The sequence below is a fragment of the Somniosus microcephalus genome, chromosome 14 (assembly GCF_052327205.1).
Source record: "Somniosus microcephalus isolate GS21.2 chromosome 14, FLI_Smic_1.0, whole genome shotgun sequence".
Classification (NCBI taxonomy): domain Eukaryota; kingdom Metazoa; phylum Chordata; class Chondrichthyes; order Squaliformes; family Somniosidae; genus Somniosus; species Somniosus microcephalus.
The window spans coordinates 81,164,028-81,189,675 of record NC_141000.1 but is presented as its reverse complement, the minus strand read 5'-3'; the positions used below and the strand labels follow the sequence as shown (position 1 = coordinate 81,189,675).

Genomic DNA, 25,648 nt, shown 5'->3' with positions numbered 1-25,648 from the left:
ACAGATCACATTTATAGGTGGACGAGAAGCGCGCAGGCTGAGAAAGATCCTCCCAAGTTACTCAACAAGGACTTCACGTGGGACTGAATCCAGCACCTTATTAATTCTAAAACAAACATCATGCTTTATTTCACTTACGAAGCTTTGGCTGTGACTTTCTGAACACCAAAAAAGTTGGTCAGCAATTCCATTGCACTATTTGCAGGGGTGAGTAACACCGCACAGCGAGTTGTGTCTCCGTGTGTGAGCTGTCACATTTCATTGCCGGCAACGCCACCATTAATACGCTGAGTCAGCAAATACTATTTTTATACACTGACAGATAAGGACACTAACACCGAATTTATACATATAGAGACTGTATCTATATATAATGGATATGCTTAAATAAGGTAATGTTAATTAGCAACTTCCAGTAGAACTGCGAGCTATTGCGCTGCGCTTTGGAAAGCATGTGTAGCGCCGTGTATCTTGTTAGACAGCTCCTATTTGCAACTTGACAGAATTAATAGAAAGTGTCACTAAACTATCGATAAATATAATTATCTTATCACTGCATAAGTCATGGCATTCGGAGGACGAAGAGCAGGTAAGACAGAGCTGGGATTCAGTTGCAGCCCCTGTTCATTTTCTGTACAATTCTAATAGATTTTGTGAATGGTAAAGGTTGTCGGTACAGTATCCACAGTCTGGTAAGGACTGTAATCCAACGGAAAAGTTTTTTTTCCCCCTGCAAGACGTGTTTATTAAGCCGAAATATGTAAAGTGGATTCCAAGCTCTAAAACTTTACTTCCATACGAAGTAGTTTTAACATTATTTTGTAGCGATGAGTCAGCACGCTCTTAAAAAAAGTCTAAGCAAAAATATATGATATATTCTGTATATATCAGTTATTAGCCCGTTTTAGTTGTGCAGATGCATATATTACCGGCATAAGAGCGAACGCTGCTCATTAACACTTGAACGCCGCTTTTCAAAATTTATGATGTGCAAATTGATATCTGGTGACAGATTTATTTAAAAGAACACATCGTTCTACAAAATGTTAACAACAAAGTGAAAATAAAGAACACGTCTGGGATCTGTACCTTAGACTGCGAACAAAACGAGTCCTAATTTAAAATAGTGCATGATGTATGGGTGATATGGGAATGTAACATCAATCTTTAAAAGGAAGCTGGAGTTGCAGTTTGGTTCATGTAAGACGGTGCTGAGGGAAATTGGGCTTGTGTCTGCGCGAGCACTTACTTGACTCCTTAAGGATCGAAAGATTTTTCTTCAAAGAGTAGACAATATTCATCAAAGACTCAGTATGAAAGGGGGAAATAGCAACTGGTTGGACCTACATATTGATACAGAGCTCATTATGAATGATGCATGTATTGGTGGAACTGTCACTCAATGATTACTGTCTGCATGCCACACCTGGCCCTTAGAACCACTTTCGTGCAAAGAATTCGTGAAATCCACATCAAACAGTAAAAACTAGGAAAATTGAAATCTCCAATCACATCAAAAACGCTACTGTAGTCTTGGTAATGCTTTGAAACACACAAAGACTGAATGTACTTTGGGATCTGTGTGTGCAGTATTAAATGTAAAAATATATTAAAAAAGGAAAGATACTTTACAAATCTGATTAGCAAGGCAAGACATTCTGTAACAGCAGATGGACTCGGGTGGCTAAAACAATCTCTTAAAATCGAGGAGGCTGAGCGCAGCCTGGTGGGGACAGAAAGTAGTGCATGCAATACTTTCTCATGTGCCAGCAAGTGGCTAACCGATAGCGCTCAACTACGTTTTAATTAACGCCTCTGCTAGCAGAGAATCTACATTAACAAGTAATTTAAAAACTGTCTTGGGAGAACCCCCATTGACAGTAGCTGAGCTGTTTTATAATAGTAAAGACATAAATATCTCGAGACATATAACACATATGAATGTTTGGGAGGGTAGCCCACTGTACTAGAGGAAGCAGCCTTTATATGCCTTTAGGAGATCGCAAGATAATTACCAATAAAGAAGGCCATTTGGCCCACCATAATTCATCTCGAGAGATTCTAATGTCCTGCAATTGTTTCGTATATGGTTTGAGTTTTTTGCGTCCATTACTCTTTCTGGAGTTGTATTCTGCATATAGATCACTTTTTGTATTAAGAAGAATTTCCTGATATCAAACCTAAAATTACATTTTATTAGTTTGAACCTGTGTCCCTTAGTTCTACTACAGTTTAATGGGTTAACTTTTTCGATATCTTTAACTGCCTTATATACCTCAAAATATCACCTTTAAGACCTCCATTTTAGGCTGAAAAGCCCAAGTTTCTCCAATTTTTTCTTAGAACTCAGACCCCTGGCACCACGTGGCTCTGCTCTGCACTGTCTCTGGTACCTCTCTTGTTTCTCAATCAGATCTGGATGCAATATTCAGATGGGGGTGAAACAGAGCACGACACAGTTTGATCCTTTGACTTATATCCCGTGGCCTTGGCTGTGTTGATTGTTGCCCTGTATTGGTTGGACTTGTTTAGCTTGAAGCCTATTAAGACTTCTGAAACTCTTTCACCTCCATCCTTAGATATTTGGACACCTTTCCAGATGAGAGTATGTGTGTCATCTAGTTTTCCTTCCACAGTGTCCGACTTAACACTTGTCTGCATTCCATTCCATCAGCCATTGTTCTGCCCACTTAGGTATCTTGTCCAATTATTCAAATTTCAACACAGTCCCTTCCAGTTCCACTGCCCCTTCTAGTTTGGTACCATTTGAACATTTGCATTGCGTTTCTGAATTCAGGTTCCTTGTGTAAATTAGGAAAAATGGTGGTTTCAACACCCAGCCCTGAAACGCTACTACCATTACATTCCTGTCCGTCAGCTCAGCAGCAATGATGGGGCCGAATCAATTCACTCCCTTGGCGAAACTGAACTAGCCTGGCCGCTGCACTAATCTGTCGCCCTGAAGCACACCACCGACTATATCCTGCCTCCACCCAATGACATAACTAACTCTGCCAACCAGTACTCCTAGTTTCTTTGGAGAGAGAAACAGAGTTAACGTTTTTAACTTTCTCTCTCCACAGATGCTGCCTGAGTATTTGCAGCATTTCTTGTTTTGATTTCAGGTTTCCAACATCCGCAGTATTTTGCTTTTGTACTTCTGGTTTCTTACTCTTCAGCCAGTGTCTGATCCGTTCCCAGGGTTTACCCCGAATCCACACAGTTTTGAGTTTAATTTTTAGCCTTTTGTGTGGAACTTTATCGAAAGCCTTTTGGAAGTCCAGGTGCTCCATGTCATAGGGCTCACCAGAGTCCATGTGAGCTGTCACTTACAAGATTCTGAGGGGAATTGACAGGGTAGATGCTGAGAGGTTGTTTCCCCTGGCTGGAGTGTCTAGAACTAGGAGGCATAGTCTCAGGATAAGGGGTCGGCCATTTAAGACTGAGATGAGGAGGAATTTCTTCACTCAGAGGGTTGTGAATCTTTGGAATTCTCTGCCCCAGAGGGCTGTGAATGCTGAGTCTTTGAGTATATTCAAGGCTGAGATAGATTTTTGGACTCTAGGGGGAATCAAGGGCTATGGAGATCCGGCGGGAAAGTGGAGTTGAGGTCGCTGATCAGCCATGATCTTATTGAATGGTGGTGTGGAGATGCCGGAGTTGGACTGGGGTGGACAAATGTAAGAAGTCACACAACACCAGGTTATAGTCCAACAGCTTTATTTGAAATCACAAGCTTTCGGAGCGCTGCTCCTTCGTCAGGTGAAGTGGAGGAATACATAAAGACACAGCTTATATAGTCAGAGAATCATGTCAGATGTTTACAGGTAATGTTTCCAACTGCCATTTATCACACCTCGGCAGGGAGATAATCACAGCAACCAAAGGTGTGAATGGTGTCCAAACAGGTCAGTCAGGAAAACATTACATCAAAGAACAATGAGGTGGGGTCACAAGGGGTCAAATATTGCAGATGCTGGGGATATTGCAGAAGCCTCCGATCTTCGGGTAAGCATTCTCCAAAGCGGCCTTCGAGACACACAACGCAAAATCGTCGAGCAGAAACTGATAGCCAAGTTCCGCACCCATGAGGACGGCCTCAATCGAGATCTTGGGTTCATGTCACGCTACATGTAACCCCACCTGACGCAGGGTCATCCAGACTCGAGTTGACATTGGCTTGTTCTCTCTACACAGATGCGGCCGGACCTGCTGCGATTTCCAGCAAAAAAAATGTGTTTTTTGTCTGTTTTTTTGTTTTTCATACAGACCCCAGCATCTGCAATATTTGACCCCTTGTGACCCCACCTCATTGTTCTTTGATGTAATGTTTTCCTGACTGACCTGTTTGGACACCATTCACACCTTTGATTGCTGTGATTATCTCTCTGCCGAGGTGTGATAAATGGCAGTTGGAAACATTACCTGTAAACATCTGACATGACTCTCTGACTATATAAGCTGTGTCTTTATGCATTTCTCCACTTCACCTGACGAAGGAGCAGCGCTCCGAAAGCTTGTGATTTCAAATAAAGCTGTTGGACTATAACCTGGTGTTGTGTGACTTCTTACATTTATTGAATGGTGGAGCAGGCTCAAGGGGCCATATGGCCGACTCCTGCTCTTATTTCTTATGTTCTTCTTAAAAAGTGAAAAAGGGTCAGGGTCTTCCCCTTCCATATCCATGCTGATTGTTGTCAACTCGATTACTGTTGTACAAAGGATCCTGAAATTCAATCAATTCCATTATTTTACATTTCCAAATGACTCCCCAGAATTCAATTTAAAATTGGCGGAATAAATTGAGGACTCGAGCGATAGGGGGTGTTTCAAAATGGAACTATGTTTTTCTTAAATAAGCAAACTGTGGTTTGCATTGCAACTGGGTGAATGATACACTAAGTCTGACCAACTGAGATACTTGCATTTGTTTCATGGTATTTAGAATCCAAGCTGGCAGTAGTTTCTATTATGTGATACACACAGCATCGGGGTTCCCGTAGGACTAGATACAATGTTAACTGCAACTTTGGATATATCTCTCATTTTGCTTCCCTTTTGCACAAACGTTGGAGGGGGGAGAACGAAAGGTCGGCCACACAAGCCCGAGCCATTCTCTGGGCTCCGATTTGCCACTTTCCCTTTCTCTCTTCTACCCTTCTGTTTGCTTTCTCCTTCAGATATTATCCTCTCAATGAGAGCTGCATGTTACTTTGGAACTAAAACATTTTGAAAGCACTCTAAACTTTACAAATGTTCTATTGAGTATTGAAACATATCAATCCTTCAGTTCCACCAGCACGATGGGAGGGGAACCTGGATCAAGACATGAAGTTAAGGGTCAGTCTCTTAATTCCATCTCTTCTCTCTCTATTTCCCTCCTCAAGCTAACAACATAGCTTTTTATTACGTGGTCTTACAGCTTTGGGCATGTTGTTTAAAAGCCATTTGACGTATCCCAACAGCTTTGGTGCGTAAAGCCTCTTCTAGTCCCCTGATATCCGGGAAAATTCATTAAAATACAGGATGATTGACGTCACACTTGGCAATTTGGGTCGAGTTTAATTGTTGTGTTTTCTGGATTGGAACCAAAGTTTCATTTCAGAAAAAAACAGCTGTCCTGCTGAAACTGCAGCAATATATTATAATCTGTAACTGCACAAGATATTCAAACATGCAAATACTGTACATTTAATTTCATTGGTACATTGAAATGATCAATATCAGAAGAAATAATATAAATAGATTTGCATATTTACAAAATATTTTTGTGATCAATGAAAATCAATGTATTCTCATGCAATTAGTGTTTCTGCTTAAGTAAGTTATTTATTTACAAATTATAAAACATTATAGGGTAACTATTGTCTCTCTTTCCATATCTAGGGTTGCCAACACTCCAGCAATGTCCTGGAGTCTCCAAGAATTAAGGATTGTTCTCCCGGACACTGCTGGAGGCATCTCGGGAGAAAAATCATTGAGACATTAAAAAAATTGTGTTTATTTTGATTTTCTTTGAACACTTTTTTTTGTTATAATATTGGAGATTGGAAAAAAGGTCAGGAATCATCCAACTGGGTAACAAAGAGTCTGTTCACTTCCCAAGTTGTACGGGAAGGCGGTACGCCAGTACGCCGCGAGGATGGACGTGTTGGGCCACCAATGACAGAAGCATGGGGGCGGGACGATTGGAGACGAGAGGTCATGTGATGAAACCTCCTGGAATATATCTGAACAGAGTTGGCAACCCTACCCCCTTACACACGCACATGCACACCCACAGAATTGGAGACGTTCCTCAACTCCATCAAAACTAAAATGACCTTATAGTTCGTATTGTCACTTCAGCCTCTTTGCTAACAAATATTCATCAGTGTATCAGAGTTGAGGCATTCACATTATGGTGTGAAACCATTTCACAATTGGATATTATCATACTTTTGTAAAGATGTAAACAACATAAAAATCTAAAAAAAAATAGGGTGTGCCATGACATTCAGTCACACTGTATCATAAAGTAGTAGGATCACTCCATGGGTTCTCCAGGTAGTGAGTTCTCAATTGTAGTCTTGCTATTAGGGAGAGGCTCTGAGCAGAGGTGAGATAACTCCTCCATGCAGGAAACCAGAAGCTGGAAGTTTACAAACAGGATTGATCAGAGGCCTAGGAGAAATTGATTTGTCTGCTTTCCACAAGTTAGTAACTTATCAAGAGCTTACCTTTAAACCCTCGTTTATCAATTCGCTTCTTAACTATATAAATGCATTTTATTATATATTTCCTATTCAGCAGAAATAACCACTATCGTCTAGTTACTTTAATTATTCCTATCATAGTTTTATGAATCTTAATCATATCACCTTTCAATCTTCATTTTGACAAATGCAGTAATCCTAATTACCTCAGTTTATCCTGTATTAAGTCTTGAAGTGTTTTGTTGCTTTTTCTTTAGGGAATAGGGAATTCAGAAGAAACTTCTTTACCCAGAGAGTGGTGAGAATGTAGACCTCGCTCCCACAGGGAGTGATTGAAGTGAATAGTATAGATGCATTTAAGGGGAGGCTAGACAAGCACATGACGGAGAAGGGAATAGAGGGTTATGCTGATAGATTTAGATGAGGAAAGATGGGAGGAGACTCGAGTGGAGCATAAACACCGGCATGGGCTGGTTGGGTCAAATGGCCTGTTTCTGTGCCGTATATCCTATGTAATCCTATGTAATCTTTACGCTTTCAAAAGCAACAATTGTGTTTTGTAGGTATTGTGAATGTAATACAACAACAACTTGTATTTATATAGCTATAATATTCTAAATATAATATCACAAATCTATTATATTTTAATAAAGCAAGAACAACTTACAATTATGTAGTGTCTTTAGCATCAGGAAAATGTCCCAAGGCACTTCACAAATAAGCATAAGGAAAGAGATTAGGTGGGGCAAAGAAATGCATTTTGAGAATGTTTTTAGAGGTGGATAGATTTAGAAAGGGAGTTCCAAGGTGGCTGAAGGCTCTGCCAAATGGTAGGACAAAGGGAGTGAGGGGTGCACAGGAGGTCAGAGAGAAGTGGAGTGTTTGGGACAGGATATAGGACTGGAGTAAATTGCAGAAACATGATGGGGAAAGGCCATGGAGGGATTTCCAGATAAGGACAAGGAATTGAAATGTAATGTGCTGGGGGATAGGAAGCCATTGTGTCATTGATAATGGGATGGGCAAACAGGACTTAGTGTGAGACATGTGGCAGAATTTTGAATAAGCTGGAATTTATGGTGGGTAGAGGATGAATATAAGAACATAAGGAGCTGGAGTAGGCCATACGGCCCCTCGAGTCTACTTCACCATTCAATAAGATCATGGCTGATCTTCTACCTCAACTCCACTTCCCCACCCTATCCCCATATCCATTGATTCCCTCGAAAGGCTGGTATGGAGAGTATTAGAGTAGTTAAGTCTACAGTAAAAAAAAAGGATGTATAAGGATTTCAGCAGCATCAGAGCACGTAAGACGGGAGGTAGACAATGTTGCAGAGGCTGAAGTAAGTGGTCTTTGTGATGGATAAGATGTGGAATTTAATGCTCAGCTCAGGGTCAAACAGAATACCAAGGTTCAGCCTGACAGAGTAGCTGGGGAGGGGATGGAATCAGTGGCAATCCTGTGAGTGGGATAATGCTTCTGGCCACTATTCAATCTAGAAATCAGAAACTTTTAGTACATTCAGATATTAGTATCAAATTTCAGGACTTGTTTCAAGGAATCAAAGTGGAGAAAAAAGATGGTACAGGTATAGCAATAATATATTGTCTAGAGATATATTTAACCTGATTGGTCAATATGGTTATTATTATAAGGAATTTTATTAACTGTGTTATTGACATCTAACAGCATACTTTCCTTTGGATAGATTGTATTTTCCTTAAAGTGATAGCCTTAACTCGAATCCTTATGCTCCTTTCTATGATGTCTAATTGGAAGGTCGACTGCTCTTTTGATATTCGAAAATATGTTTAGATCTAATATTGCTTTTGGCATTTACCTCTCTGTTTCTATCGCTAATCAGCATCCTTGGCACTGAGGTGGTCTATTTCATAGTGGGTGTTGGCCACAGAATAAAATTACACACCATTTGGTAATGTATAGTGTCAGCTGTGGCTCAGTGGGAAACACTCTTGCCTCTGAATCAGAAAGTTGTGGGTTCAAGTCCCACTCCAGGGTCTTGAATACAAAAATGTAGGCTGACACTCCAGTGTAGTACTGAGGGAGTGCTGCACTGTTGGAGGTGCCGTCTTTCAGATGAGATATTAAACCAAGGCCCTCTCAGGTGGTTGTAAAAGATCCCATGGCACCATTTCGAAGAAGAGCAGGGGAGTTATCCCTGGTGTCCTGGCCAATATGTATCCCTCAATCAACATAACAGAAACAAATTATCTGGTCATTATCACATTGCTGTTTGTGGGACCTTGCTGTGCGCAAATTGGCTGCCGCATTTGCCTACATAACAGTGACTGCACGTCAAATGTAATTAATTGGTAGTGAAGTGATTTGGGATGTCCTGAGGACTTGATAAGGCACCATATAAATACAGGCTCTTTCTTTCTTAGCTGTTGAACTTCTATAGATTTCATCGCGATGCAATATTGTTCACCAAGGCTATTTTTTGTCATCAGCTAACCTCAAATTTCTGCTATTAATCCCTTCATTTAGGTCATTTTTGTGGATTGTAGGAAGTGGAGGTCTAAGGATTGATTCCAGATTGAAGAAAGGTGTGAACAGCCACAAGTTATAAGCACACACTCACACAAAGGTATGTGATCAGTCAAATGTATATGTAAGCATCCGTCTTTCAGATGAGACGTTAAACTGAAGTCCCATCTGCCCTCACAGGGGAATGTAAAAGATCCCATGGCACTATTTGAAGAAATACACCTAAAGCAGATGACCTGGTAATTTATTTCATTGCAGTTTGTGGGACCTTGCTGTGTGCAAATTGGCTGCTGCATTTCCTATATTGCAATAGTGACTTTATTTCAAAAGTACTTCCATGGCTTTAAAGCACTTTGGGATGTCCTGAGGTTGTGAATGGCGCTATATAAATGCAAGTCTTTCTTTTTTTTTCTTCAGTTGCGGTCACTTGTATTGGAGTGCCATTAGTGCACACTAAATCTACTTTTTTATTGCTGGTGAGGTTTCAGAAGAGTGACTTAAATGTACGAGTCTCCATACAACCGCTGAAACTGAATCCCAGCATATAGTGCATGCATCTGGCCAAGCAAATGATTGCAATTATTATGTTATTTGCTACGTGCATTTGCATACTGACGTCACAATGCTGCGTTATGAAACTACTACAAGGGAATTACACTGCAACTGGAACAGTATGTTTACTGGAGCCAAGTAGACCAGTACCAGTAAGGACAACCCACTGAAAATCGGTCTTCTTGACTGCCTGTCTTAACAAATCCAGTAGGTTTAGGTTCCCCAATAGGTTTAGGTTCCGATCTTCCGATTAGGCACTTTGCAGCCTTCCGGACTCAATATCGAGTTCAATAATTTCAGATCATAACCTCGGCCTCTCTTACTTTTTTCCTTTTAATTTTTTCCACCCCTTTGTTTTGGGTCCTCCTTTCCCCCCCCCCCTTTCCTTTTGTTTCTCTCTCTCACCTGGCAGCTGTCCTTATCCTGCCAGTACACTTCACACCTAATCTCAGCTGCCTTTTGTCTCCACGGGTCCATTACCATCTCATCTGGCTTCTAATACCTTTTATTGTCTCCTTTTCTTCTTTTGTTCGATCGCAGCTTTGCCTTCGATCTTTTTATTTTCTTTCCAGTTTTGAAGTTCAACCCGAAACGTCAACTCAAATTTCTCTCCACGGATGTTGCCTGACCTGCTGAGTTTTTCCAGCATTCTCTGTTGTTATTTTAGGTTTAGGTTGGGGTTGCTCCCAGATACAAAAGACCTGCATATTAGGAGTAAGTGACATGAGCAGTATAAAAACAACTTTAGTCACATCAAAGTGTTAACTTTCAGTCCACCTACTCACAATATCAATGTGTTACTACTTTTGATAAATGCAGCAAGAAAGGGACAGTTTGAATCATGTTATTCACGTTTCTTTTCCCCTCCCCCCTCCTCCTGAAGTTTTGTCACCTGGTGGGGTCCCTCACCCGAGAGCCATTATTTCGGTGAGAGTTTAGACATAAATAGGCATTTTACATTTGGTGCTTCTACAGTTCAGCTCCTTGGAGATCAACATTCATGTGCCAACTCCTTACATTTACATGGCCAAAAATGAGCTCTCTTATCGTTGGACCCACCCAGTAGAGTGACACTATGCCACAAAGTGGCAGGACCAGATTTGTACCTATGATTCTCCAAAGGGATAAAATAGGAATCTTAATTGTGGTGTTATGTGGGGCGCTGGTGGGGAGGGTGGAGGGGTGGGGGTGGGGGGGGCATGCTTAGGGAAGGCCAAGCAAGTCCCACATGGAAAATTAGGGAATTCATCCTTGACTTGACTTTCACCCAGTTTCATAGACCAGTGGTTTGAGAATACTGTTGGCAGTGGCCTGTGAGTGGATCAATCACTTAACCTCTCATTCAGAATAGTACTTGACCTGGAGAGACTAAAGAAAACCTTAAAAAATACTTTTAATGTACATCTAGTGTCCATATATAATGCCAGAGGAAAACAAAAGCTTTAAAAAATATATATGAGTGTTGCTTTTAAAAAATGTGTTCTCAGGATTTGGGCAATGCTGGAAGGGCAAGGCCGCATTTATTGCCCTGAGAAAATGGTGAGCTTTCTACTGGTGATTGTTCATACAACTGTGTAGCTTAGCTAGGCTGCTTCACTGAGCATTGAGAATCAACCATGTAGTGTGGACTAGAGTCACAGTTAGGGTTGGTAGGTTCCTTTCACTGAATGATATTAGTGAGACAGTTGGGTTTTTAATAATAATCCAGCAGCTTTTATGGTCCTTTTTTCCTGGTGCTAGCCTACAAATGACCAGAGATATTAAATGTAATTGTACCAACTATAGTGGGATTTGAATTGCTGACCTCTGAGGGTACTAGTCCAATACCATAACCATTACACTACTGTACCCATGTACTTTGTGTATGGCATGTCATACCTGCTTATAGAAAAAAGATGGTGGTAGGTGACTATATGAAATTTATAATGGGCTAAACCTGAATTGAAAATGTGGGTCAAAACAGATTTTACATCTAAATATAACTAACTACAATCTACAATGCTTAACATAGATATAATAGTGTAAAACATGTGTTAAAAGGAAAATGAACACACATCTATTTATTTCAGTGGGAGCTTATTCAGTTGAATATAGAAACCATAGAATTTTCAAACAAGGAAACGTTTGGCTCGTGGAGAGGATATATGTTGGATAACAGTGGTTTACCTGAAATAAACCAGAATCTCACTGATTGCATTGCTCACTGGTGCTACATATGTGTGTGAGTTATAGTGAATGTGACATGAATGATCTATGTTTTATAAGTCACTGTTTCCTGACATGTATTCTGTTTGTATGAGACAGTTAAAGAACATAATGAAATAAAGCATATGCGAGCCACAGAGAGAGAGAAATAGACAGACAGAAAGTGTAGACTATGAACAGAAAGGCTAAGCAAGGGAGACAGGAAGAATTGAAGAGATTGTGGCAGAAAGAGATGTACAAATTGGTTTTCTTATTTTTCTCGATAAGCAGAGTCATTGGAGATCAAGTAACATAATCCAAAAATGTACTGAATAAGTAAATAATCTCATGGACAGTGTGATTTAATAAATAGTTTCACAAGAAAGAAAGACTTGTATTTATATAGTACCTTTCACAACCACCGGACATCGCAAAGCACTTTACAACCAATGAAGTATTTTTGAAGTGGAGTCACTGTTGTAATGTGGGAAACACAGCAGCCAATTCACACACAGCAAGCTCCCATAAACAGCAATGTGATAATGACCAGATAATCTGTTTTTTTTAATGTTGATTGAAGGATAAATATTGGCCAGGGCACCAGGGATCAGTCCCATGCTCTTCTTCAAAATAGTGCCATGGGATCTTTTACATCCACCTGAGAGAACAGATGGTTCATTCAAAAGACAGCACCTCTGACAGTGCAGCACTCCCTCAGTGTGAGTTTAGATTTATGTACTTAAGTCCCTGGATTGGGATTTGAACCCACAACTCAGAGGCAAGTGTGCTACCCACTGAGATACATGTGACACTTAGTGAGACTGACCCATGAATTACAAAGTCATGAGTGCATTATGGTCAGTCACACAAGTGGTGATAATTTTATATTACACGAATGTCTATGACATATTCCATCTGTAGGACTTGCAAGCATCTTATGAAAAGTGGAAAAATATAATCAGTGTTTTTGCAGCCGATGAAATCAGTTGAAACTAGTTTATGATGTCACTGTGATGTCATAGCTGTGGAAATATTTTTATTCCTACTGTTAACTTTCTTTCTGAGTGTTATAACCAGGGTAACTTTAATCGTCCAGGGTATGGAGTTCCCATCTTTTTAAGATGTGTGAGAGTTAAGCAGTGCCTCAATGGCCCCAATTCTCACTTTTCCAAACAGTAATGTAATCGTTTATTGAAACAGGTCAGTTTGAGATCTATTCTTCCCCAGTAATTGCCAGAGATTAGCCAGTGTAAATGGTGTTTTTCTATTCTATTTAAAGTATCCTATTATAAATATGGAACACCATTCTTGGAAATAAATTGGTTGTACTGTTACGGGACGTTTTATATATATCTTTCTGAAGAGCATAACCAAAGTAATTTATAACATTGTTTGTGAGTCACTCTTCAGCTGAAGTAGCTGAGCCATACAGAAGGAGTCCAAGGTTCAATTCCTAGTTTCTACTAAATTGGCTGATCTTCACAAGGGTGCGAGTAGGGAATGCTACAATTGGAAAAACTTACCTGGGTTTCTGTTCCTGATCACTAGCCAAGGACTCCTGTTGCAAATGTCTGTGCATTGTTGTTGGTTGAGAATACAATTGGCCTTGGCTATGATGCCCTCAAGATTGAATGTTGGCACTGTCAAAGTTCACAGATAAATAAAGCCTTCTTGAGCAAGATACTGGGGAATAACTAACAACTGTGAAATCATTCTCCAGCAAAGAGTCAACATCTTCAGTAGACGAGGAGAAAAATAACAAAAAAAATGTTGTAGTTTAATTTGCTTCTATTTTATATTGCTTTCTCCCTCTCTCCACAAAAAAAAGACAGTTTTGTATCATGCCATTTTTTTCAGTCAGGAGTACAACACTTGGTCGTCCCTTCCTGATTTGTTAAGTGTTAGCTTGCCTCAGTGGTGGTGCTACCACTTTTGAATCAGCAAGTCATGGGATCGAGCCCCACTTCAGGTACTTGAGCACAATGTTAGCTGTGGCTCAGTGGGTAGCACTCTTGCCCTCTGAGTCAGAAGGTTGTGGGTTCAAGTCCCACTCCAGAGATTGAGCACAGAAATCTAAGTTGACACTCCAGTGCAGTACTGAGAGAGTGCTGCATTGTTGGAGGTGCTGCCTTTCAGATGCAATGTTAAACCAAGGCCCTGTTTGCTCTCTCAGGTGGATGTATAAGATCCCATAGCACTATTTTGAAGAAGAGCAGGGGAGTTCTCTCAACCAACATCGCTTAAAAAAAATTATGTGGTCAAGTATCTCACTACTGTTTGTGGGACCTTGCTGTGCACAACTTTACTGCTGCATTTCCCTACATTACAACAGTGACTACACTTCAGAAATCTTCATTGACTGTAAAGCACTTTGGGACGTTCTTAGGTCGTGAAAGATGTTGTATAAATGCAAGTCCTTTCTTTTATAATGAGTAGTGGAATGTGCCTCATAGATCAATGGAAATTGATGTGACTAGTAAAAGTACTTAATCTCTGTCTGGCCACTGTGCAATGTACATCAACTGAATTGCTGATATGCTGCTTATATGCAGCTACTGTTATTGCCAGAGGGAATCCCATAGTGACTACACTCTGGTACACACTTGGCAATTTAAACCCTGTTGAATTACACATTCTGATCTCACACTGGCCTGGAATTTAGGGGTATATTTTGCAGAACACAATCTGTGTGGAACAGCGGATTGGGTTGCTATCAGGCAGAGGAGCCACGATTTGAACTGGTGGCTAAGTGTGGGAAAAAGGGAAATTCCTCTCCAACATCAAAACGATTTGTATGACATTTAAAAGGACAATAGGCTGTCTGTCTCTTACTATCTTTGGAATATTAGTAGAATATAGAGAAACTTTAGGCCAGGACCCCCAAGTTGCATAGCAGAGAACAAGCCAGATAATCTGTGTCTGTAACCTGTTAGGGCATGTGTTATTTCACATAAAGAGTGACTCTCCAGCCGAGCTTCATATGTTTTGTGGTAAGTAAATTAATTCATATTTCTTGTTTGTCATGGGAAAAGTAGTATTAAAGGGTCCCAAAGTCTGTTCTATCAGAAATAGTCATTGTAAAAGGTAGCAATTAATTCTCATTTTGCAATAACACCATTAAAATGAGTGATATTGAGGAAGAGTTTCACTATTTTATTGGTAAAATAGGATGCTAAAATATTTTCGTTCAAACTTAAGTAGCAGCACAATGTGCCATAGAATGGTGAGTAATTTGCACTCATGATGGTGGTGTGGCCTCAACAGGAGCCTGCAAGCAGAGATCAACCATTTCTCCAAAAGGGGGAGCTGTTCCCCAAATAGGGGTTGATTTTTTGGTGCGATCAATAAACAAAAACTGTAACTTAACAAAAATACATCAAATGCAAGGTAACAAATTAAATTAAGATTTGGTTGCCGGGGGTGATGATTCACTCCAGTCCCCGCGGTGCCCACCGGTCACGGAAGGCCTCGAGCGTGCCGGCGGACACCGCGTGCTCCATCTCCAGGGCCACCCGGGCACGAACGTGGCCGCAGAAGAGAGGCAGGCAGTTGGGCCGAACGACCCCCTCCACTGCCCGCTGCCTGGACCAGTTGATGGCTATTTTGGCCAGGCCCAAATAGGGGTTGCTGCTCGCCTCAGTCTGTGTTAGCTGGTTAGAGTGGGATTAACGGTGAGCAGGTGACTGCTCCATTCTCTCAGGCAGGCAATGGTATACCTTTTTATGAAGACCGATAAGGAGACACTGGATTGCCCCAGTGCCATCAACTGAATACCATTTCTTTAAAAAATGTGCCCCTTTTTTAAGGGGTACAACTAATAAAAGAACTTAACCATAAAATAAGGAACAAAGGAAACTTATAAAATTAAATGATAATGTTGCTCCTGTTGTCCACTAAACACTCCAGTCCCTGTGGTACCCACCAGTCGTGGAAGGCCTCAAGTGTACCGATGGACATTGCATGCTCCCTCTCCAGGGTCACTCGTGTGTGGACAAGACCGCGAAGGAGAGGCAGGCAGCCAGAGCGACCACCCCCTGCGACGACTTGGTCCTCCACACCGGGTGATCAGGAGCGTTGGACGGAGATGGAGCCAGAAGTTGAGGAGCAGCCCCCTCAAATAATTGAACAGAGGCTGCACCCTCTCACAGTTAACAAAAAAATGAGATACGGGGTCATCCAGACCACAAACATTACAAATGGGGCAATGGTATATGGTTTAGCACAAGAAGAATAAATGCAAGGGAAAGAACCTTTGTAGAAATATATTTAAAAAAGTGTTTTTTTAAAGGGAAACGATAATTTAAAAATATATATACTTTGGCAATCATATTTTTGATTAATGAGGAAGATGAACCTCGTAATATTTTTGTTGCATTGACATGTGCAAATCATTTGATGATGCATTTCAATACAATTCATAGTTTATTGGTAAACAAAATATTTATCACTGTTTCACGATGAACAAAGTGCCTCTTTAAATATCACTGTTGTTGTGCAGTCACCATAACGAGTTGAAGTTGTATAATAATACCTTAGATAACAGTGTAATGATATCACCAAACCGAAGGCTCTCAGTTACCAACCCACCGCTATTATTTAAACACTCCCAACAACACGTGAACCGGCAGCCAATCGGGTGGGCCGCTCGGATTAATGCCGATTAGCTGGATCCTTTGCAACGAAATTGTGCGAGAAAAGAACAAAGTGCGTGAAGGGTGTTTATTCCAGGACACAAAAAGGTGCAGTTTAATAAAAGCAGAGCGCATTTCTGTTGAAGTTGGGTCTTCGCTCTTGCTAATATGTGCTGCAGGTGGGTTTAATGCGGTGGAAAGGTACAGGAATGGTTGCCTGTGAAGCGGTCTGAAGCCTATAAATTGCAGTAGGGTCGGCAGTGGGGTACTCACTGGACTGTAGAGTTTGTTCTGTGTGCACCGAGATGTGGGTGGCTCTAGAATTTCGCTTTATGCTTTTCGGTTAAGTAGAATGTTGTAAGATGTAACTGAAAGTGCCTTGCTTCCTCACTTTCTAGTCCACCAAAATGTTCTTTTTGCAGGAAAGGCGTTCAGTTATTTCGTCTTGTTATTATTTGGCAAGTGTTACTTTGCAACCTAATTAGGTAATAAGGTAATCTAGTTCAATTTTAAAGAAACTAAAACTAATAGCTTGTTTTACCCAGTTTAATCCCTTGGTGTTTGTATTCTGTGGTTCAACTAACTGAAGAACTTCACAGTTTTGTTCCCTAGCAAATAACATTTAAAGTTGTGGGTTTAAAAATATTTATTTAAGCTTCATGTTGGTGAGTTTGAATATATTTCTAGCTGTAAATAACCATAATATCTGACATTATTTTCTACTTTAATTTTCTAGGGAAATCAGATATATATTTTAATTAAAAAAAAATCAAGATTGAAATGGTTTCACTTATTTTGGTGAGACTATTTTTCAAATGTATGAATAATGGGATGTTGTGCTTATAATTCAATTCTAAGAATCCTGTAATAGTGTGTGTGTGTTGGTTATGCTTTTTCATAACCACATTATAAGTGTTACTATGCACTCTATTTTTCTGTGGCATACCAGATATCTAAATGACCCTGTAAGGGTGTGTGGCTTTAGTAATGTAGGCAGTATAGCTAAATAGCTTGGCTAAATTTTGAGTGAGTAAAACTAGCTATTGTAAATTTTTGAATTTGATTGCTATCCATGGAATTTGAGGCTCCCAAGATCACTTTTTGGTGTTTTAAGTGCTTTAGGTCCCTTCCTTAATGACTTCAACATTGGCACTGTTGGATATTAATCAGTAAGGCAATGTATGTGAACAATTTGGCTTGGATGTTCCCCATCATAACATGGGTTCAGAAAGACTTGCTCATCATTGCCACTAACTCTTGTGCTGCAGCAAGTGTAAGAATGTGAAAAAGTTAACTGTTGTTTAGATTGTAAGAATTTGCATTAATCTGATTTTGGTTGTATTATCTGAGCAAAAGGTATTTATGTAGAGGCATGTGAAGGATACAGTTAACCAAGGATACAGTTAACCTATTAAGTGTATTTAAGCAAATATCAGGTTTTGCCAAACTTAATGTAGTTTATTGCAGGGGATTAATTCAACCCAGTTTTATAAAACCTAGTTTTTGTTAATCCTCTTCAGATGTGCAAATTGTGGCATAGGACTAGAGGGTCCCTAACTTAACACCTCTGTTCAAGAAAGGTTGAACAAATATCTGTTGAGCAAACTCTCTTAAAATCCATTAATTGAAGATCAAGTTGGTAAGCATTTAGATATGCATGGGATAATCAAGGACAGCTAGAACAGATTGTCAAAGGCAAGTAATGTTTGACAGATGAGTTTTTTGACCGTCACTGAATTGGTAAAGTGGTAGAGTAAATATGGATTTTCAGAAGGTGTTCAATAACATCTCCAGAGACTTGTTAGAACAATGCAGGTGTATGGTATGAGGAAGTGAAGCTGCCTGGCTCGTAAGGTGGCTAATCGACAGGAAGCAAAGTGTTGGAGTTAATAGGTCTTCAGATTGGAGAAGGGTTAGAATTAGTGTTTTCTGGGGTTCCACAGTGGGTTCACTTTTTGTTCTAGGACTGTATGTGGGTGACTTGGGCATATGGTGCACAACCTCAATTTGCTAACGATACATAAGTAGGGAATTTGACACTGGAAAAAGACTTTAAAAGACTTTAAGGACAAAGACAAGGTGGTAGATGTAATTTAATGTGGATAGGCTTGAGGTAATTCATTTTTAGAGGAAAATGAGGAATGGGAGTATACAGTCAATGCAAAGATGCTGAATGATGTAGATGAACAGCGTGACTCAGGAGTTCACATGCATCATTCCCTGAAATTGGGAGTGCAGGTAGATGAAGCTATTAATTTTTAAAAAGCCAACTGCATTTTGGGTTTTATAAAAGAGTACAATAGTACAATAGTAAAGAAGTAATCCATTTATACAAAGTTTTGGTTAGGCCACAGTTGTAGTACTTTACCATTTTGAGAATACCATTGTTAAGAGTGTACAATGTTGGCTCACCAGGATAGGATGATGCCAGGGATGAAAACTAAGTTATGAGGAGAGACTTGTGGTACTTGATCTCTTCACCGGAGCAGAGAAAGCAAAGAGGAGTCTTGGACTTTTATTTAAAAAAAAAAAAAAAAGTGATTTAGGATTTTGGCAGGATGTTGGGAAGTCATTGAGGAAGGATCATCAATTTAAAATTTCTCATGGAGTGGGGTTAGGAAAAATGTCTGTACATTGTTGGAACATTGACTATTTTGCCAGAAGTGGGTGATGCAAGGATCACTGCATCTTTTAAGAGAAAACTGGATAAATATATGAAGCAGAGAAAGATCTAGGGCTGCAGGAAGAGAGTAGCAGTGTGATTAGTCTTTGAATGCTCCAACAAGCACTAATATCTAAAGCATTTATCAACTAGCATTTAAAGTTCTGTCAAGCTGTTCAGTTTCTTTTTTAAAAACTTCCCCAATTTCTGTTGAAAAAAGAACTGGGTTCCTACAATAAATAGAAATGCAAAATATGCATTGTAGCTTTGTGCTAGTAGCACCGAGGGGGTCATTTGACTCATTTGTGTCGGTGTTGGTTCTTTGCTAGAGCAATCTAAAACTAATCCAACTGCACTGCTTGACTCAGTTCAGTATAAGTTTATAATGTTCATGAAATGGGTTTCTACAAAAGTTTAACCTCTTTAATTTGGTGTAATTCAGGAGATGCAAGTTGCATTCAGTCAGTGCTCTTGCCTCTGTCAGCGATCTCTGGTCATTTATCTCATTGCTGTTTGTGGGAGCTTGCTTTGATTAATTTGGCTGCTGTGTTTCCTACATTGCAGCAGTGACTACTTTTCAAAAAGCAATTAATTGGCTGTAAATTGCTTTGGGATGTCCTGAGGTTGTGCACGTTGCTATATAAATGCAAGTTTTTTTTAATCATTTTGAAAATTCAACCCTTCTAATGGCAAGTTGATTCAATTCAATTTTTATTTGTCCATATATGCAGCAGATGTGTGTACTGCACAATGAAATGTTGATTTTTGAGTCCTCCCAACATTGGAATAAATATGGCATAACAATGATAAAATACTAATAGAAATACAGTAATAATAAATAAAACAACAGTAATAAATTATACATTCATGAGTCTTCTGGCCTGGGGGTAGAAGCTGTTTCATGGCGTAATCCCACAAATTACTGGATATTTTATCTTGCTGTAAAACCATGTTTGAGACCCTCTGTGATGAGGTAGTTTGGAGTCTGTTAAACAAAATAATGATTTCACATATGCCATTTCATTTTTTTGAAGTCTGGAGTAATGGTTGCAGCAATTGATAGGTTTCTTGTGACCTATGGCTCTAAAATAACTATTGTCAAGGTACCCTGACATGAACTTGAATGACCTTAGTGCAGTATGAACACAGCAAATAACCACTATGTAACTAATTAACTTTTTAGTTGGAGAATCAGCTGGGTTGGTACCTGCTGAATATACTGGCTCCAGTAGCTGCTACACATTTGATATTGGTACAATGAACTTGCTGAAAATCTAAATTTTTAAAGTCCTAATGCTATTGTAATATGCTAAAATTGAAGTTTCCAACTGTCCTTACTTAATGCAATGCAAAGATTTCTTGTTATAAATGGGCAGTAAATACTAGTGAACTTTTAAGTATAGGATGAAAACTTCCAACCCCTTTTTAACCTGTAATTTCAGACTTGATACACAACAAACAACCTAGAAATTTTAATGGCCCTTTTTCACTCTCGAGCTGAATATTTGGGACTTTTATTCTTGGTGTATTTATTGTTTTGTCACAATCTCTTTCAAAAGAGGTGCTATTTTATGTGTAAAAGTAGGTGTGATGTAATATATTTTTTTCTTTCCAGCTGATTTGAAGTCCAAAGACTCAATATGGCAGAAAATAAAGCCACTAGTGTGCTGAGCTGGGATCAAGTGAGCAGTCTGAATGATGTCCTTACTGAGGTGGTCCTTATTCACGGCCGTGGAAATTTTCCAACATTAGAGGTCAGACTCAAAGATGTGGTTAAGATTGTAAGGACCAGGCTCTTTGAAAGTGGAATTCTAGTACGGGATATCCGTCTTAATGGGTCCGCAGCCAGCCATGTCCTAGTAAAGGATAATGGCTTAAACTACAAAGATTTGGACTTAATTTTTGGGGTTGATCTGCCAGGGGAAACTGAATTCCAGTTGGTAAAAGATGTGGTGTTGAGTTGTCTGTTGGAGTTTCTTCCAGAAGGAGTCAACAAGGAAAGAATCACACCACTTACACTCAAGGAGGTCTATGTGCAAAAAATGGTGAAAGTTTGCACAGATACAGATCGTTGGAGCTTGATCTCCCTCTCCAACAATAATGGCAAGAATGTGGAGTTGAAATTTGTGGACTCTCTACGTCGACAGTTTGAGTTCAGTGTCGATTCCTTCCAGATCATCTTGGATTCTCTCTTATTTTATTATGATTACTCTGAGAACCCAATGAGTGAGCACTTTCACCCAACAGTGATTGGGGAAAGTGTATATGGGGACTTTGAGGAAGCATTAGGCCACCTTAGGAATACACTAATTGCAACCAAGACTCCAGAGGAAATCCGAGGAGGAGGACTGCTGAAATACTGTAATCTTCTGGTCAGAGAATTCAAGCCAGCCAGTGAAGAAGTGATCAAATCCTTAGAGCGGTACATGTGTTCCCGTTTCTTTATTGATTTCCCAGACATTACTGAACAGCAGAGAAAACTGGAAGTCTACCTCCAGAACCACTTCATTGGAGAGGAGAAAAGCAAATATGATTACCTGATGATCCTGCGGCACGTTGTGAATGAGAGCACTGTTTGTCTGATGGGACATGAAAGACGCCAAACTCTCAACCTAATCAGCCTCTTGGCCCTCCGGGTGCTGGCAGAGCAGAACATCATCCCCAGTGTCACCAATGTCACTTGCTATTACCAGCCTGCTCCATATGTCAGTGATCCAAACTTTAGCAACTACTATGTAGCGCACACTGCCACCTCATACCAACAATCTTATCCTACCTGGCTTCCCTGCAACTAATAAGTAATGCTATGTTCACAGTTGACTTGTGTGCAGATCGACGAAGCTCAGCTCACCTTAATGGCTTCTTCATTCACATTAGCTGAGAAGGGAGCACCCCCTATGGCTGTTGTACATGTTGCATGTATTAAACTGCAATGAGAATACAAGGATAATATGCACACATTAATTTTTGCTATAGGGAAGATCCAAAAAAAATGGCACTATGTTGGGTGGAGCACACATTTAGGAAGGGTCCTGATAGTACACTGTGTCATAGTGTTCTGGAATTGTAACTTTCACTTTCTATAAAGGGAATCCAAAATGGATATTTATCTTCCTTGCACTGTGTACTAATAACTAATTTGTTAACTTTTAGAGTAAATAAGTGTTCACAAAATAATTCAGCATTAAAGAAAAACAAACTAGTCTAATGGTGATGTTTACAAAACTAAATGTAGGGGATGACAAAACTAAATGTAGGGGATGCACAATGGTGAGTAGTATTCCTCTAACTTTTTTTTGAATGCTAGACCATAAACCTAGAAATTTGTAGTTTATAGCTCACATTTCCGGCAACATGGTAAGTAGTTCCTGTAGCGACTCATGGGGAGGGTGGGTGGGAAGAGGCAAGAGAATATAGTGTGCTTGTGGTATAAAGCTGCATAGCTCTAGTGCACAACTGCAAACCAAATTGTACAGATAGGCAGGTGACTATTTCGGTTGGCTCATTATTTATTTACATCTTCCCAGGGTGGGCCATTGGTATATTAAGCAATGAGAATGAGTCATGAAAATTTCTACCTCTTGAATAAATGACAAAATTACTTGACATCATTTGAAAAGTTGAGGATAAATAAAACTTGATAAGTTCTTTGTTGCAAAAACATTTTAGAAGGAAACATTTCAGAACTATAATGTTCCCTTTTATTTTGTACAAACTCTAAACCTATTCAGAAAATTGAGCTGAGATCTTGAAGATTAGTTATATTCTCTCCCAATTTAGTTCATGTTAATGACTTCAGTACAGCCTCCTAGAGTGAGCTACAATGTTGAATTATTTTGGTGCAGAAAATTATGCTAATGCTTTTGTTGCTTCGGCACCATAACGGTAGAGTATAAATAGTTTTTTTTTTTGGCTGCTTGCATCAGCCTTTTAATCTAAACCTCACTCCCAAGCAATGGAAGTTTCAGTATACTGAAGTCATTGTACTCTTCTCCAGCCCAGTAAAGAGGTCTGAGGTCTCTAAGTGTCAATTCTTAATCTGTGTCCTTTATTCACACCAGTGAGTATACTGGAGTAAGAATAGATAGAAATGTAATTTGAAGCTTATGGATTCTAAGTTGGCCAGTGTGTGGCATGCTGGCTGTCAAAAATTTGGTTCATGGTATAAAAGAAATGTGGATTCTGCTGAATTCCAGGTAGAGAAACTCTTAGCATTTTTACAGTAATGCCGAGCTATTGTCTAAATCGAGTGAATTGCTGAGTGGCAAATGATCTCTTTTTGAGATAGATTTGGATGACTTCAGATATTAATGTACACTCAAGGTAGGGCATAGCTTGCTGAAATTTGATTCACATTTTGCTCTGGACCAGATTTGTGTTCTTGTTCAGTTTGCTTTTTGAATGCAACTTGGGGATTGCTAGCTCTCTCAATCATTGATCAGAATGAAGAGCATTTCCTGAAGCCCCTCATACGGGCTCGGAAGCCAATGCACTTGAGCCTGAAGCTGACTCATTAATATCCCATTTGGTTTAAATACTGCAGGAGAGGAAAGGCAAGGAGGGAGGGCATAAATTGAGTCTCTTCACCTAGAATCAATTAAATTCACCAAATAACTAAATTGTCTGTACTCCTCGTTAGAATGAATGTAAACACCAGAAAAACAATATAATTATGCAGTATTTCTACTCTACCTAAAAATGAAAAAACAGTGTACTATTGGTAAGGCCTTGTCCTTTGAGACTTCATTACACTTTTATGCGTTAATAAATGCAGTCAGTGCCAGATGAGTACTGGTCCAGCACACATTCCAGATTCAGTGTGAACATAGTATTGCTGTACTGTGAAGTGCAGGGGGCAAAGGTTATTGACAATTTATAACTTCAATAAAAATTGTATGCTGAATTTCAAAACACCAGCTCTGGAATACATGAAACTGAAAATAGCAGACTAGAACTTTGCAAATGTAAAGGGTTTGCATATATTTTTGATGCTGTTTATTATTGCCACTTGTTGAACAGGAGTATGATTTCCTCAAAGAATACTTGAGGAGTAAAACTTAGTTATAATTAAAAAAATAAAATAATGCTAGCTAACATGGGCAGTTAAGAGCCCTAGGTTAAATTGTAAAATTAATTGAAGTGCATTGTGCAATATCTTCATATTGCAACATCAGTCACCAGAAGTACTCATCAGATGAGCTCAGCAGTGAATCCTTATTAGAATTGTGTGCATGAAAGGAAACCTGCTGCCCAGTATGTCTAGAACCTGTTTCATGCAAGGAAAATGGAGCAAGCCACGAGTTCTAAGTTACACATTCGATCCTTTCTATTGCACTGGGAACTCTATAGTGTTGACTTCTGTTGCAGTGTGATTTTACAGGTAGTGGCAGTCTTCTGATATCTTGCACAATTCAGTGAGATTGTTTATAGTTTGAATGGTGTTAATGAACTGTTCAACCATGGGATAGGGCATCACAGCTGCACCTGGTCTTGTCCTCATAGACAACCAAATATGCACTTTCTAGGAGCGTCACTAGGTAGTGACCTGAAATGGGAATGTTGCCTTCTTTCCTGGGGGGGGGGGGGGAAATTGAGGCCAGCTACAGCACAGACAGCCAATCAAACCTGGGACATTCCTGGTCTGTGTGGTTTGTTGCTATAACACATGGTGGAGTTGCCCACTGAACCAACAAGGAAGTATAGAGGGTATTTTTATATGGTTCCTTTTTTCAGGGATCTACAAGTGTGCTCAGTCTTGCGGGAGCTTGCTACTGCATATTAAAATTGCAAAACATGCAGCTAAATCAGCTACTCAGCGAGTAATGTTTAGTTCAGGATTGTGTGAATGATGCATTGGAATTCTCTTACGTAAGTGTGTTTTTATACCCTGAAACCAGTTATTTTCCTGTTAACTAGTGACAGAGGAAAAAGAATAAATAACAACTAATCTCGACCTTTTTTCTGTTTTTTGGGGTGAGACAGTAAAGTATGAAGATGATTGTGACTGAGACTTCTACTCATGCGAGAATTAAAACTTTTTATTTCCAGATTTACTCTACGAGCTGTTACTGGCACTGTTTGTATATTAAAAACAAATTTGTTTCCAGATTGTGTTGTGCTCCTGTACATGCTTTGTACAAACCAGAGAACCTGTAGACCTTTGGTCCCTATTTGACAATAAAGACTACCCAATGAAAGGTCAACTCAACTGAACTTGTTTTATTTTTAAACCAATTTGCTGATTGGTGTCCTTTATTTGTGTCCTACAAAAAATCGAGACACTTGTGTTGTGGTTTGCAGGTATTATGGAGCAAGGGAACAAACTGGATGTGCCAGATCATACAAGGTCTGGATGGTGTAGAAAAGTCATTGAATTTCTGCACAAGTCTGATTACAATCCTGTATATGACAT

General features: G+C 39.6%; 1 protein-coding gene across 5 annotated transcripts; it reads left to right on the top strand.

The window, feature by feature from the left end:
• tent5c (terminal nucleotidyltransferase 5C) lies at positions 1–25,439 on the top strand. Of its 5 annotated transcripts, none has more exons than XM_086006779.1 (3): positions 1–207; positions 9,208–9,307; positions 20,852–25,439. In XM_086006779.1, the coding sequence occupies exon 3, from the start codon at positions 20,877–20,879 to the stop codon at positions 22,029–22,031; it is 1,155 nt and encodes a 384-aa protein (XP_085862905.1). In that variant the 5' UTR covers positions 1–207; positions 9,208–9,307; positions 20,852–20,876; the 3' UTR covers positions 22,032–25,439. The 5 variants fall into 5 exon arrangements, with proteins under 5 accessions (XP_085862905.1, XP_085862906.1, XP_085862909.1 ...); XM_086006780.1 differs by lacking the exon at positions 1–207 and adding an exon at positions 401–589; XM_086006783.1 differs by lacking the exons at positions 1–207; positions 9,208–9,307 and adding an exon at positions 16,367–16,682.
• The last annotated feature ends 209 nt before the right edge of the window (positions 25,440–25,648 follow it).

Coding starts and splice junctions, on each gene's coding strand:
- tent5c (XM_086006779.1), top strand. CDS start 20,877: ATGGCAGAAAATAAAGCCACTAGTGTGCTGAGCTGGGATCAAGTGAGC.